This window comes from Myzus persicae, unplaced genomic scaffold (genome assembly GCF_001856785.1).
Source record: "Myzus persicae strain clone G006 unplaced genomic scaffold, MPER_G0061.0, whole genome shotgun sequence".
Lineage (NCBI taxonomy): Eukaryota > Metazoa > Arthropoda > Insecta > Hemiptera > Aphididae > Myzus > Myzus persicae.
Genome location: NW_019100470.1, coordinates 337,885 through 355,557, shown reverse-complemented (window position 1 = coordinate 355,557; position 17,673 = coordinate 337,885). Strand labels below are relative to the sequence as shown.

At 35.4% G+C, this 17,673-nt stretch overlaps 1 protein-coding gene across 8 annotated transcripts in view; it reads right to left on the bottom strand.

The window, feature by feature from the left end:
* Window positions 1-17,673, bottom strand: part of LOC111043130 (oxidation resistance protein 1) — a 171,229-nt gene that overhangs the window by 42,355 nt on the left and 111,201 nt on the right. For 7 of the 8 annotated variants that reach the window (XM_022327984.1, XM_022328001.1, XM_022328009.1 and 4 more), the window contains 2 exons: window positions 3,797-3,853; window positions 3,553-3,659 (listed from right to left, as the gene is read on the bottom strand). In XM_022327984.1, the coding sequence (XP_022183676.1) occupies window positions 3,553-3,659; window positions 3,797-3,853 (164 nt within the window). The remainder of the gene's footprint in view (window positions 1-3,552; window positions 3,660-3,796; window positions 3,854-17,673) is intronic. The other variant, XM_022328036.1, reaches the window with a different exon arrangement.

Genomic DNA, 17,673 nt, shown 5'->3' with positions numbered 1-17,673 from the left:
TAAAATAAGTATTTTCATTTTAATCAAAAACAAACTCGAATGAGACTGGCCTAAAACTAATAAATTACCTATGAAACAGCAAGATATAATTCAAATGAAAAAAACGGTAGTTCGTACACATAACATTATAGGTGCCTAAAATTGTAAACACATATTATGTTCTCCATACCTGCTGCAGAGGGCAGAATTTGTGGGTATACGTAAACATGACGATTAATTCAATATGTCAAATCTAATATTTACGCAGTGTAAATTATGAATAGTAGGCTAATAGAAACTCCATTATTACTACATCACCCGACCGTTGCATAAAATATACACAACGCATATTTAATTATTCCTATAGGTACTTTTATTATTAATTATAGGACTATATGAAAAATATTTTTGAAGTACAATAATTATATTTTACAGTATTGTGCACTTGTATGACAGGTGAAACTGTAATTAAGAAATATCGATGGTAAAAAAAATTAACATGAAAGTAAAACACCAATTTTTTTTATAGTGATATTTATATAATATTCGAATTATCGAATTCTAAAATATATTTTTGGGCGTCTTTAGCATTAAAATATATAGTTATATTCAATCGAGTATTCGAGTTACGATATTGCGCAGTGAGATCGACAAAACAGAAAATGCTGGGAGAATTAAATCTGTTCATACAACCGAGTATAAGTTCAAGTAAATAATTTTACTAAAAGCTCTCTTGTACATCCATATAAATATAATTATGTACAAGCAAATAAAAATTTGAATAGTTCAGTCAGTTTATATCGTTATTCATGTTAGAGCTGCATTAAATTAATATAAACATAAACAAACTGCACGGACAAAATACACAAAAATTGATGTTGTTTCATCACTTCATTTCCCCGGGCGCAAAATACAGTGTTGGATTTAATTATTTTAAATTCCAAACTAATTTCATAAACTCTCATCCCATTCGAAGTACAAATTTACAGATATTAGTTCGATTTATTAAATATTATATAAATTCCTGGATTATTAAAAAAATAATAATTATGTAGGTACTTCATCATGAAAAACATAAATTTACAAATTACTAGTAAATATTTCAAAACGTATTGAATAATGAACATATACGTATATTGGTCATGACTCATGAATCACGATGATAAATGTTATGTGAAGTGGCATGAAATAATTTTGCAATATTACAAACAAACTGAAATGTGATCATATAAATAAATATAGTAAACGAAAAATGTTTTCTTGGAATTTCGAAATCGAACTCGATTGACTTGCATATTTGTCAAAGACTGTAGTTTTTTGATATGTTTTATTAAAACGAACTATTGGTAAACGATCCAAAAATGGTCCGACTATAGAATACCAGCTGGTTCGAATTTACTATTTATAGAACGACTATAACATACAATTTTGGAGCACACTTTAAACTCGATAAGTGGTGTTCAATTATACTATACAGGATGATTCATTTTAACAGTAAGACACTAGTCATTTCTAAGTCCGTTCAATTTTTTTTTTTTAATTGTTTTCCGGAAAATTCAAAACTTCTAACAGTTTATATATTTCCACTGTTAGATTTTGATTTCCAAACGGTTAGTGCAATATAATATATACTTGCCTATGCGTTTGAAGTCCGGAGTATAACTTATTTGTTCTAAAAAAGCTAATGTAAAAAAAAGAAACTGCAGGATGGGTTTATATAGACATCCATACAGTAACATAACAGGATACCCGAGCAAATGTGATAAGTGGTTTTTTTTTTAAAGTATGTTTGTATGTTCTTGTTTTTATTAAACAATTAAAGAAATACATGTGTATACCGGTAACCGCGAATGTTGTCATGATTTGTCAGATTTTTATAAGGAAATGAAGTAGAAATATTTTCTATAAAAATGAGCAATCGATTGCTAGAAACGATCAGTTAAAAAGTTGGAAAAATTAAACATTTACAAATTAAAATTATAAAAAATACAGCTAGCTTTGGTCGAATTACCTACACAATCGACAATAATTGTTTGTTGTTATCTGTGTATAGCGGTGAGCAATAACCAATCAAATATCAATAAATTAAACAAACCATGAATCACATGTACATTAAAATAAATAGTCAATATAGAATTAAACATTTACGAGGACCATTTAGATGCATCACACACGACTACACGAGCAATTAATGAATTAACGGTTTTTTTTTTTTTTAATCGTTTTTACATTTTATTATTTTTTGTGTTTCATATTTAAATACTGTTTAAAAATACAGACGTCACATTAAATAAAAAAAAAATCTCAAACGTGTGAAATATTTATTATTTACACCTACACAATATATGTAAAATGATGCAGGCACCTAAATACGTATTGCCTATACGTGCAAAAAGTGAAAACTGAGTGCCTGTGCTTTTTATTTTATTTCCTTAGATTTCCACAAGTAACATTATCGTACATGACGCCGTTCTCGTGTTGAGATGATATTATTGTTATGTCGTTCGATTTAAACGAAACAAAATAAAATCGTCTTCTCAGATTAGTTCATTTGATCATGCATAATATCATATTACTATATACGGCAACTACAACCAGCGGCGCATATTATGTTAATACAACGAAAACAAGTATCTAGTTTCGGAGCAGTATAATAATTAAAACAAAATTGTCACTGTTTACAACTTTTCTGTAATGAAACAACATCATAAATGCTCGGGGTATGTTTTGATCATTAAGTTAAGCTACGAACTATTAAAACGATGTGTATACCCTTAGCAAAACGTTTTTCCGCGCCAAGTACATTTTTCACTACATTTTCTCCGCATCGTACACTACCGTTGTTATTTTTAATGTTTTCGCGAAAACCTTATGGTTACTGGTTAGTGATAGGTAAATATATATATATACTACACATTATGTATTATATTAGTGTTCGGAAATTGAAAAATATAGAAATGAGAACTAACGATTATTCACTGCGAAATTGCTCATTCGCAGCTCCGTTCGTACACGGATCTCGAATTTTTCAATTATGTTTACTTCGTCGGTATCCGGGTGTTTTATACACCTAAGCCCGAAGAACCGATAACGTTTTACACTATACTTATGCCATATATTATGGTGTACATGCGCGTACGAAAGCTAAAAACCAGCAGACCATAAATCACCAAGGATATTTAATTAACTAAAGGGTTTTTGGGTTCGACAGGTCTAGGACACGGGAGGGTCAATTAGCGTTTGGCTGACCCCGGGCAACGCGCAATTAGGTAAACGAGGCGAAAATTCAAAATCCATAAACGCCGTCAGCGACGCACATTATTATATGTATGGTGTAAGTGTTTTGTATCATTTTTCACGATGCACTGCAACAGCAGAAATGCATTATGCCTGCGAAACCCAAAATGTAACCCTGCTGACCTAACCCCATTGCTTATGCAACGTAGCAAATTATTAATGTTTTTTTGGTTGGGTCTGACATTTAACCATATATATATACCAGGTATATACGGATATTATATTCCATACACAGTACTCAAAACGGGAGTTGGAAAAACGTTTTCAAAAACTCACCTCTGTTAAGTTTGTCGACACTCTCGAATCTGCCCTCGACTTTACTCCGCAGGGAATCCAAGTCGAATGGCGACGAGAGACCATGGTCAACGCTGCGACTCTTTCCCCTGAAAATCGAAAAATACCATATTTGATTACGAATATTATAATCACACGAAAGCATAAAAATCATGTGCTGTTGGCGTAACAATAAGAACAATTTACAACAGTACATCTCGAGGAAATATTATATATTATGAAGTACCTTTTGTATGGAATGCGTTCGTCGCTCGAAGCACCAAAATCTGAATTTCTTCGAGAACTGTAATAGAAAAGAAAAATGCAAAATGCAAAATGACTAACTACAAAACAATAAAATAAAAAAACTATAAGTACGTGCATTAAATATACATGAAATTATAACATAAACTTAACAACTACTAAACACATAACAATCGACGCAAGCCTGCAAGCGACTGTCGAGTAGCCACTAAAAGTGTACCTACTTGCACACGTTTACAAAACACACAAATTAAGTACACATAGGGAATATTATCATATGCTTTGACCGGACAAAACGTAAACCTAATAAGTGTGTTGCTTGTTGCTGCAGAAGAATAATCCAATCGCACGTACCGCGGCCACTAATATGTTATTATAATATTTTATAATCAAAGAAATCGCTATGCTACGGTTGAAACTCATATACATGGGTGGGTTGATGTCGACCCCTGCCCGATGTGTTTTCACGGAATTACATTTTTAGAAGTTTTGGTGTGGAAGAGCGTTATTATAGCAGAAAACTAGAAAATACTGAAATTATATCGGGCAGTATAGCAGATATACCTGGATAATCAAACGATTCCATGACGGACGCCTCTAGGAAATCACGTAATCTCATATGGTTCGCGGCTCCTCGGCTATTATATTTTCGTTTGTTTTTCGAGCCTTTCGACCTTTGTTATCTGTAGAGATATTATTTTTCGAAACTCTCTTAATGCGTAAATTATATTATCGTAAACGGCTGCAGATGAAAGACCGGCAATTAATGCAATCATTGGACACGAAAATTCACTATACACACAATAAAGGCGCAGTACCTATATATATATATATATATGGGTATAATATGTTTGGTAATTGGTTACGACAATATACCGTACAGTCGGGCACTATACCATATTAAACGTAAATACAAAATACGTAAAATAAATTGGCCTAAATCTGCAGGTTTTAATTATTATTTCCTGCATCCTACACAATATTACATTATTGGTCTCGATAAATCGGTAAAAACGGAACATTAAAAACACATTAAACTACAACTCGAGGAGAGGTGAGTAAGCACACACACACACACACACACACACACACACACACACACTATTATATACTACCTAGTGCTTTGTACAATAAAAAAATTTAATAAATTAAGTAGGTAGCAGCTACAGAGTTTATGACCGCTCGGAGACTCATTAAGCAAAAACCGTACAACACACGTAATAAAATAAAGGTTATCATATTATATATATCTAATACCAATAAATAAAATAATGCTGTCGGACAGCGATATATACTTTATACGACGATAGGCGTATAACATACAGGAAACAACGTAATAAACGTAGTGCGATTTTTTCCCGTTTCGTTCGCTGGCTATAGAAATTATAAAAAAAAAAAAAATGGTCTCTTCGCCGTTCTCGCAGACCGCAGTCTAGATCGCGAAACACCGACAAAAACATAAAAAATACATGTACACATTGTACACGAAAGATCTTCAAGAAGAAAAATACGATGGCGCACCGATACGCATCGACTCGTGTACGAGTGCGACTATAATTATTATGGAACCGTCGATTTCGAATCGATACACTCCGATTTCGTCTTCGAAAATCTCGATGTACTGCACCCACTACTATGATATAGTTACGACTTACGAGTGTGCACTGGGTATCAGAACACGAGGCGTCGAAGATCTGATCAAAATATAGGTTGGTATACATGTATATTGGCGATATACCTAAACCCGGGTATAAAAATGTAACACGGAATACGGGTTACATACGCTCGCAATCGAGTTGAGCAACCGCGTGCGAATCATTCCGAGCAGGAAAAATAAATCGTAGTCCAACACTAACAGTTTTCTTTTTTAATTACAATCTGTGTAAAACGCAGGCACCACCCACCAACCTACATTACCACGTAACAGTGAAAAGTTGCTTTACAGCTGTTTTCAGTGCGCTAAACATTTTATCGACACATATATGTATGCAAACGGAATGATCCGTTCGACTGCACGACAAGCTGAAAACGACAATGTTTTTGAAAATATTTCTCTGACATAGTTTTGAGTGGTTACAAAGCCTGATAACGTGTTTGGAAAAAAAACCGTACATATTATTATTTCTTAAGGATTTTCCTCTTTCCAACGACAACACTGCGGCTAAGGTTATAGGTTTTAAATAATTTTAATTTCATATTCCTGACTTCCGCGCACGCCCAAACCTGTACCACCGTACAGTTCGCTCATCTCGAATCTAAGTTAATTTCATTGTAGTACTCGAAAAAATGTTCCGCTTTGAAATAAAGAATAAAGTGTGTTTTCAGTTTAAAAATCATTACGATAAAAAATAATGAAAATAGTATATTTTTTTGTGAAATATTGTTTTTCGGGACTTCAAAATATCGTATTCAAAAACGTCAATAGTTTTTTAAATTTTTATTTCAACAACGTGCGTCTTTCGTTAAACCGATCGCCAACTATACATATAAATATAATGCTTATACAATACAACGTGTGTACTGCTTTCGGGCGATATAGTCTGAAATCTGTATGTTATGCATATTATTGTTACTTGATCGAGTGTGATTGGGCCACAACTGACCAACAACCTGTATGCGATGTACACACTTTTACACGTCTATAATATATTATGATGAATTTTGTAATGAGAATTGGCGCAACTTCACACACATCATGTTCGTATAGTATTATTATTATTATTATAGGTAGGCACTAGGCAGGTACCTGCGCGCATTATTATAATGAGCCTATGCTCGTAAACGGTTTTGAAATGTTTTTTTTTTTTTTGCAGAAAACGACCGCACTCGTTACGTTTCGAGTTTGATAACAGCCAAAAAAAAAAAAAGACTTTTACATTTTTCCGCATATATTAAGCACCTAATAATTATAAGTAATAATATTATCAACGCATATTATTATTGTACCTACAGTTGACGCGTTATTTTATAAGGCCGTCGTTTATGTAATTCGTGCACGCATAATAATAATAGTAATAATATAATAATATAATCTACATAATATCATTATTGCTGTATAAACTCGAAACGCACATTGTTCTGGTCGTACGCGCACACGCGGTCGACGACGACGACGATGACTATATTATTATTATTTGAATAAAATTATTACCAGAGGTACCCGAGTTGTTGACGCCGCCGCCGCCGCCGCCGCCGCTTTCTCGCCGAGAAAGATAGCATTAATTACTCTATATTATTATATTATACTACGATGTCATCACGCATTTTTCCGCTGAATCCGACGACTCCGATAGTGTGTGATGTAATTATGTTGCTGCAGCTTGCAGTCGTCGTCGTTTCGGAAAACAAACCTCCACTGCGACATTCTACACTGCACATATATCGTGGAAATCGACGAGTTCGACATGACAACGTCGGCGGTGTTATTATTTCGCGCCGAGCTTATAAATATGTACACAACACACACGAGTAAATGCGATATATTATGTATAGGTACACGTCGTATATTATGCACGTACACACACATGTATAATATTATATATATATATATATGTATACACATGGGGTCTATCGTTGTGCAATTCGATAATGGAAGGATTTTCCCGCAGCCGAGAAGGGGTGGTCCCGTACGTATAGGGGGGCGGTGTACGTGGGCACAGGTGGTCGTGTGCGAAAACATTCGTCGGGGGAACCAAAACCGCTGCACGAGCGATGGAATAATTTAAAGCCGCTACTTCGAGAATTTATCGCCAATTTTTATGGAAACGGACGTTTTCCGATTTTTGTTTTACGCGGCGCGGCGTAGCCCTCGGCCGCCGTTTTTGAGTTTACGATTTTTCCTCCAAGCGTACCAGTACGCAATGACATTAAACCCGATGTTTCGAGTGCCCATCGCTCAATAACGTTGAAATAGACTAATGAAATATGGGCTGCGCGCGCACCCCCGTGATGGCTGCTGCCAGGTTGCCCGCAGCCAATGTTGTTGCAGAAAGAGACTATGTGTACTATATGATAATTAGACCTCGAGTGCATGCTATCTCTTTTTAAAAATATTGTGGATAAGAAAAAAAACAAAAATCTCCGAAGTCTGTTGTTCGACTATACCTTCTCTCTCTCGACTGCACCAACGGGCATCAGTGGTCGTACAAAGCCATACAAAGGGGCGCTATGTTTTTCTAACAATAATTGGCCACCGGACTTCAACACTAATCGACATTGTTTCGGTACCGGATCGTTATCGCCCTGCCGCCGTAATGTGCCGCCAGTAATATTTAACATCCTTCAAATTATTCTATATTTTTAATTAGTTGTTGAAAATTACAAAAGAGACGATGATAAAATATTTGAAAAAAATCGAATGTCGGATGCCAAAATTCTGAAATATTCCGCATGTACAATATGTTATAAATTCGATCCTTTTCGCTGAGCTTCGACAGGCACGTGAACTCTGCAGCCAAACAGGACTCGACGACAAATTTTTAGCAGTTTTCCCCTAACCTTCCGGAGTCAGCGAGTCCACCGAGTCGCACTTATAACCATACAACACTGCAGGTACAACTCGAAGTTATGGTGCGACAACTCGCCTCTAATTTCACGATTCGTACCAGCCCAAAAATATTACTTTCGGGGGGGGGGGGGGGCGATAAAACACCAGTACACGTTTTTTTCGTCTCGGTAATCGCATAGAATCCACGTAACTATATACCGAATGAACCCGCCTCGAACAACAATAAAAAATAAACCGCGAGCGAAGACACATCTCAGCTTCAGCTTTCGCGGCATTGCCCCGATTTAGCAGTATACACCGATATACTATATACACTGTACGACGAGTGTACATACTTACATGTATATATATATATATATGTCTCGCTACAGGAAACAGACCGTGTCCAAAATGTCATAAAACTCCCGTAGTGAAACTATAAACCAGCGGGTTTCGTGTTATCCGTCGAACACTTTCCAATCGTCATCATGAGCGATATTCGAGTGCATTATATACAGGGCGATCGCACCGATCGTGTTCACCCCCTTTTTTTCGTCAACAGTGCAGTTATTCGAAATCTGATTTTTTTTAATCTTTAAATATACGTCTTTAAGACCGTGTTTTCGAATTTTCGAGATTTTTTGCACCGCTCGAAGAGTGTCCCGCGGGGATACAAACTTCTGGTTTTTTTTTTTCAAATGAGAACACCCCTATTCAACTATAAATTGAGCAGTATACACAATTTTCCGAAATGTTTGAAGTGTCAAAATCGAAATTAGTACGATTGGTTTTAGGTCTATAGTAAAAGGTCCATAGTAATTATATGAGTTTATAATACCCGAGAGCCATAGTAGGTGATTTGAAAATTGTAGTCATTAATATTTATCTATCGATATTAATAGTTTGGAAAAATGGCCCACGTATAATGAATTCTATAGATCCAATTGTACACTTTTACGTATATTTTACATTGATGTAATTCCAGTTGTAAGGACTATTACCCTTCGCACAAACATTTTAATAACTAACTAACTACTCGTTCAAATTTTGAATGCGGGTGCATTGGTTAGTAAGGTAATTGTACAATCACACAAAATGTACTCTGACAAACGGTCGTATGCGATGGTCGTATAATAATAAGTCGGTAAAACATGCGTACCTACCAATAATATCGAGTACCTATATTATATTATATGTTGGTGTACAAGCGATAACAATTATTATTATTCTTTTCTACACACTCGCGAGTCGCGACACAGCTAGCCGAAAGTGAATTTTTTAAGCCGCCAAGAAGAAACATAAAAAAAACTAAGAGAATAGTAATTAACTCGTATTACCACTGTGCGTATAGTCCGTAACCGTGTAATCTGATATAATTGTGCTATTATATACACGAGGTCGAGTAGCTTATTTTTTTTTAAATTCTGTTTTTTTTCTATATAGGTGTTGTTTTCAACCTACGCAACAATTATCTTAGTGTTTAAGTCGTTAAACTCAACCGATCTCGTTCATTAGAAGAATCAATTTTCCAGTTTTAAGCACCAGCGAACCGTCCAATTATTAATGGGGGTGAAAAAACAAGAAACAAAGAAATCGGAGCTTACCTATACCTAGCTAATATGATAACGAAAATGTATTGCTGCGACATAGGAACGGACCACACAAACATATTGTGTACATCGTATAATACAATGCACAACGCACATTGGAAAATGCATTAGATTTGCATAATATTATTATCATATATTTTTTCTCTCCATTATGAATTTTAAAAGTTGAAGAGCGCTCTTAAATCTCAGTAATTCGTTTACTTTACTTTTGCGTCTATTTATTTAACAAAAGTACCGCTACAAAGTCTGTACAGTAAAAAAATCTCGCAATAATGTAAATCGAGTGTACACTATATTAATACACACAACTGCATAAAAAATCATATCATATCTTTATCTTTTAAAAAAGAATCAGCATTATCGACTATATAAATAAACACACATTTCAACTCGTCCATACATAAAACAATAGACATGAAAAAAATAATAAACCGTAAAATGCTAGTGAGAGCTTTGACCGAATTACCTATTATTACATAACGGGCTTATGATTTGACATTTCATTGGCCATAAGATTATTATAATAAGCAGGTCTTCCGAATTCGGGAGGAAAACGTTTGAGCTCATTTTCATAAATCACAACATTTTGGGGAGCCGATTCATACAACGTTTGGGTATAATATTTCCTTACATATATTACCGTGTTTGGAGCCATATTAGATTACCTTACACGACCAAATAATTTAATTAGCATATTTCGGATCATATAATATTTTGTGTTATCATTAGTCAGAAAACGATACGGAATAGGTTCAATAGTAGTCCAAAAATATGTTAGGTGTCTACTTTTATTAGTATTCATTTCAGTATAGGGATATAATATACTATTATTTATACCTGTGGGCTGTGAGAGAGCTGAGATAATAGGTGATATTTCGTTTTTAATTTTATACGATTAATCTGTGTATTGAGTTAGCCACTATAAGCGATTCAATAACAAGCTAACCCCCCCCCCCCCCCCAATTGCCCAATTATCATCTGCAACTATTCCAGAAAATCCTCACAAAAGGCAATGATGACCTGCTTATCTAATAATAATAATAAATATAATTATATATCAATATTAAGCTATGATACTTATCACTTACAATGTTGTAACTATAACTATTTATGTTTTATTGTACTATTACCATTATGTATAAGATAAAATCTTAAATTTATATTCAAGTTGAAGTACCTCCAACGGGAGACCTCTTGGCTTTTCCCTCTGTATCTTCTGTCTGTTTTATGATATCACTTAGGCTTATTTTTCAGGTTAGTAATAGATAGCGTAACACAGAATTTTGTTTAAAAAAAAAATTTGTTTATTGTTTAATCATAGAAAGTTGTCCTATTTTTTTATGTATAATATACTATAATTCAATGAATTTTTTGCAATTAAATATATTTTCACTCTATTTTCGGACAGGTGTTGTCCTTCGGTAGTATATTTTGTTAATTTATCCGTTATTTTTCTTCCAGTGCAGTTAGAGTTGTTTATACATTTTTATTTTGTTTTGCGCCCAAACGTGCAGTCTTCCATCGTACGCCCTTTGATTTAATGACGTTTTCAATAATTTTCAGGTAAATTTTCGACGACGTGTCCAAACTTGTTACGCCCCCCCCCCCCCTGTTGTGCGACAAAAGCATTGCGGCGACGATGAGTGTCTGCACGTGCGACGATACTGCATTAATATAATACAATATACGTTTGGCCCTCAATTGTTGTCACTTGCAATTCGGAAGACTCTAACTTTATTAAATTATCGGCAAATCGTCTCACGAAAGTTATTGCTTATACATATATATATATATATATATATATATATATACCCCGCACTACACACGACCCGTCGTAGTTTATCAGGGCTGCAGTGCGTTGGCGCCGAACAGAGTATAGGTACCTACCCGTGTTTAATATAATAACGTAGCGAAATAACCGTACAAGAAAGCCCGCCGCCACGTCTTCGTAATTGTATTATGTGTAAGAAGAGCGAACGAGAAAATATGTATCGACGCCGGCGGCGGGTTTGTTGCCAGTCCCGTGTAATTATATTTATATTTATAATATAATATAAGACAATAGTGCTCGATTTTGTCGGAGTTTATGAACAGCAGCAAAACGGGACGTATTGCATTATAGCAGCCCGAATCACGGCCCGTACCCATAACATCATATGTTATCGTATTAGAGCACACTCGGCGCGTTTTCACCCTGTGCCGTCGCCGAGAATAAAACTCGTAGCTCTGATATGTGCAGCATATAAAAAACAATAATAATAATGCAGATAATGACATGTGAACGTAATAATTAATAATTAATAATAGTCGCGTATGCGTCGCATCGGCGGAGGACTCGTATACCGAGGGTACCTATTAGATTCCATTAATTTGTTGTTCGAATAAGCGATGGCGCATGCGCGGTCGATGCGCAACTAGCACCCATAATGATATAGCGGCGCGCTGCTTTCGTCGCTCTAAAACAGCCGTCCATACTGTTGGGGGGGGGGGGGTCGTCTCGACGCAAGACGCGAATTTCCCCTGTAAACTTTTTTGCGTTTTCAGTTTTTTTCGGGTCCGCGGTCTGACGTATTATTCGTACAACACCCAATTTTTACAAACGACCTTTCAAATTATTAATTTTTTGTCGCACCGGTTTTGTATTTTTTATCGGACTTGATTGTATGCCGGCCTAAACGGGAAGTTTTATTTTTTAAATTTGTCTTAACCGAAACACAATATTTCCGGACGTATTCGATTCGCCATGCCTATACGACATAAAACACATATTACGTCGCCTACAATATAGTTTCAAGTTAATTTACATAACATGCAGAGTACACACTGACGACGATTTCATGCCTATTGTCGTTCAATTACTCATTAATTGTTCGCATTATTCGTGTCTGCAAACTCGTATAATTTATTTCTTTTTTTTTTTATGTTCCGACCGGAACGGTTAATTTTGATCGCGACCAATGGCTAATATACATCGGTTTGTCGAATGTTTGATGGATATAAAGTTTCGACGAACTTATTGATAATAATCTATATAGTGATTCGATATTCCAGCAATATTTTTTTGACACGAACAAATAGACCGAACGGTATTAAAAATGAGAATATCCTACAAACTCGAGATATAAGACTACCCATCTAAATAACTACCTACTCCAAATCAAACGATATTCTTAAACGAAAAATATTAACGTCATCGAGTCATTATATGATTGCGTCGGGTTGAAAATTACTTATGAGTTGCAAACGATTCGATAAGTCAGTACAACGCCATCGGGCAGGGGCGAGTTTTGAGTGGAATGGCGCAGGCAAGGTTGGTCGGAGGTACCGCGAATTTGAAAAATGGACTCATCCAGCCTAACAAAAATAACTTGGTGAACTGACGTAATTTATAACTTTTTTTTTTCTCGAAAATTACGATACTATACTCATAGACACATATATCATGGCGTATATTGTAAAAAAGAGTTGATGCTTTTTATTTTCATATTTATTGCGTTTATTTCCGGTTTTCTTATCAAATGCGAAGTTTACAACATTAAAACCTATTGTATCGAGAACGATAATTAAAGATAAATATATTTTTCACATTATTACGGATGTAGGACATCAATTTATCGTTACGATTTACTCGGTGGTCACTGCCCTCGACGGTCGTCTGCAGTGTTAGCCATCTCGATTATACATTAGATTTTGTTTTTATTGTCAACTTTTCGAGTGACAATAACATCAACAACAATACTCTCGAATATGCGTGTGCAGTATGGCTACCATATATTAAAATTATGTGAATTGATTAGGTATGTAATGTTTACGAACGAACAATCACATAGGTAGTATATTGACGTACCAATCCGATTTGATCGAATTAACGGTTTGACGAGAGGAAAAGTACTCGTAATGAAAATATTAAACGCCGATAACGTCGGAGTTGTAATAATACATTAATAATAATATGTCTCGTGTTATCATCAAATATAACGAATAATAATAGTAACAGGTTCGGTTTGGACTGTAAAACGACAAATAATGAGCAGTAGGTACGGGTACAATAATAAAATAAATTATTGTTTTTCGTTTTATAGTTTTGTGTGTACGCGGCGCATAACGACGACGTACCTACATAAAACCTAATTGAACAACAACACTATATACGGCTCGTGCGTTACAATAATAATATACGCGTTCATAACCTTAGTCGAAATATCGTAAAATCTCGTAAAAAAAAAAAAAAAAAAATAAGAAGAAAGCCGGGTACATGAATAGACAATATATTGTACCGTAATCGAATATCAAAACATAAATCGGCCTGACGAGTACTTGTGGGGGGGAGGGGGGGGAGGTGCAGTGCGGGATAGGGTAAATATGGCTGAAATATCGCGATCTGAGAGCCAGTATATACATATATGACGAGCATGTAGAGTTATCGCCGGTGGATCACGAGAACCTACCCCCTTTCACCGTACATAATATTGTTATTATTATTATTATTATTATTATTATTATTATTATTATTATTATTTTAGAGCCGACGTTTGTGCACACACTTATAGGTAATACGGTGTGACTCGAAAGTCTGGAAATCCTAAGCATATCTGCTCGTGGCATTTATATTATAATTTGAGTTACACACACACACACATATAGGTAAGCGATGATTTAATAGATAACAATATAATATGTATAACGTTCGATAACGTATTTTATACGAGGGCAATGGTATAAACACATTTAATTAATTTCGCGATAATCGTTGCATGTCAACACACATCACGACCCAAACACGCGGTATTAGCATAATATTATCATATATGTGTTATCGATTTCAAGTGTTCTAGATCTAGACCCACTGCATAATAATAATAATACGAGGTATATATATATATATATATATATATATTATAGGTATATAATATAAGTCGTGATCCGATCAAGGTAGCATATTATATTCGAGTATAAACGATTAACGTTTTTCGAAAACATTTCTTTTACGTAATTTCAAGTGATCGTTACAAAACAACACGGTTTTCGGGGAAAAAATTATACCTCATATTATTGTATCATTTTTTTTTTAAAGTTTTCTTCTCTCGTTGACCGCGATTTCATGTTCCGAAGCAGAATACTATTCAGAGTATTTCGATCTTTAAAAATCCGATTTCGGACAAGTGGTTTATTATAGTCGCTATAGTGTTTAAAGTTCAGACGAGCGGAGTAGTGGACCGACATTTTGAGATGTGTCCCTGTAGCACCACGGTCCACTCATAAACTGATCACCGAAAATTCGATTTTTTCGCATCTATAGAACACGTCTACTCCAAAAAATATTCTGCTTTGAAGATGGAATTAAAAATGTGCGCGTTGGCATTAAAATTATTGATTTATAACGACTTAACATCGTGTAAGAAAATATGTATTCTCAAAAATTTAAATAGTTTGTGAAATATAAGTGTCTTACGATGAATGGATCACTCGGTGGTGTTTATCAAAATTATTGCATTTACATTTTCACCCGTCCGCTGTTTTACTGTTAATTCAATAAACCTCTCATCCATCATTGAAAAGTCCAAAATACATACGCCTCCGATCCCCGCAATACCTATTCATTATTATTTATTACGATATTATATAATATTAAATATTTAAATATACCTTTATTTCTGTACGAATATTGAAGTAGGTACACTATATACGTGTATTATATCTACACGATTCGTAAACGCTGCGTTTTATGTGACGCTATATACATATATATATATATATATAATGCGTAAAACTAGCTATTATATTATGTTAATATTTTAATAAATGTGCGCAATAGCGGACTTAACCCCACCGCCGTTCTCGGAAAAAAAAAATCGTATTGAATTTGACCCCTTACAGTATAATATGGATGTATGGTCTATTGAACGACGATGATCGATGACTTTATAATGTCTTGTAATTTGTGTATATAGGCCGCGGAATAGGTTGTAATAAATCGTATCAAATTAATAGTACCATACAGTCGACTTTTGTCGTTTTAAAAAAATACAATGCAGTACAATATCAGCTGCGGGTAAAACGTATTTGTATGATATAATATTTGTACGCACAATATATTTTATAGTGTAATAGTATGTGCGTATTTTATACCGAACATTATTGTTCGAAGTCCATACAATAAGAAAGTTTCGAAAGCTCCGCCATTGGTCTCACGGCGGAGGGGAGGGGTGATTGCTCTGGCCCCGTGCGATTGCAACATTTTCCGAATTTCTAAAGAAATCCGACCGTTATGCCTGGTATCGATAGCGTATGCCAAGTGGTCATGGTACACTCGATATCGATTCACAATCGCCCATATACCGTTTTTGCTGGCCAATACGTCACGCTCAGTGCAGTGCACTTGTACGTGGGAATACATCATTTTTCTATTCTACACATATTACAAGTGTGATATTTACCATTATAAGCCGCAGTGTATACAGGGCGATTCACCGAACATGCTCGCCCCCATTTTTTCCCCTTTAATGATGAGTTTATTTTCAAATTCTTGAATTTTTCGCATCGCTATAGAGTAGCCGCGTGTCCTGCGGCGGTACGAGCTTCTGTTTTTCAAACTAGAACCGACCCCCTTTTTATCGCGAATTATTCAGCGGTTAATTTTTACGATCGTGTCGCAATGATTATCTGCCAAATAATTTACAGTACGAAAAGGACAAGGTGATTTGAAAAAAACAACAACAAAAGTTTGTATCTGCACTTGGCACTATATTTAAACATGAGAGTGCGATCCAAAAATTATATATGATTCGATCTCGACCCCGCATCGTGTCGAGAATTGAAGAGAAAGGGGGGGGGTGAACGTGGTCGGCTAGTATCACCCAGTATATGCATTATAATGTACTCGAAACGTATATACATACACGTGCAGTATACACACCTACCCGCGTAATTGATTACGATTTTCTCGATCGACATAACGTTTTTTTACTACGATATAATATTATATTGTATTATATCGTTTTACAGACGGCGGCGGCGGCGGCGGCGGCGGTGCCTCGCGTTCGCCGGCATAATATAATTTGTAACTCGGAGGAGAAAAAAAAACACGCGACGACATCGCGGCGCTCTGCATTGTGTCGCCGGTGGAGGCTGCTGTGGAGGTAGGTCGGAGGGGCACGGATTAATATATTATATACATGTATATATACGCACATTCACCTATATATATATATATACACGTTTATCATATATACATATACGCGTGATATCGCGGTGCGGGCGACGATAAACGGAAAACGAGAGAAGCGTAACAGCAGTTTTGGACGCCTGTGTGTGCAGCAGCAGCAGCAACAACAATTTCGCAAAAGTGTTCCGGGACATTTATCATACTTAAACGTGACAGCAGGTGTATATATGTATATATATATATATATATATATATATATATATATATGTGTGACGCGAGAGTGCGGCGGCGGCGTGACGAGGGCTAAATGCGATTACATAATAATATATAATATTTCGAATTCACTGCGAAAACGGCGCTGCAGTATACCTATATATATATATATATATGAGCTTCCTCCTCGCGAGCGATGGCCGAGGTCTGTTCGGAGACGACGCGACGGAGACGACATAATAATATAATACGCACAATGCACACACGCACAGTAATAATATAGTAATAACTGGTACGATATGGTTGCTGTATAAATGTTTAAACGACAAAAAAAAAAAAAAACAAAAAACACACATCATAATATATTATACGCGCGTCTCGAGACA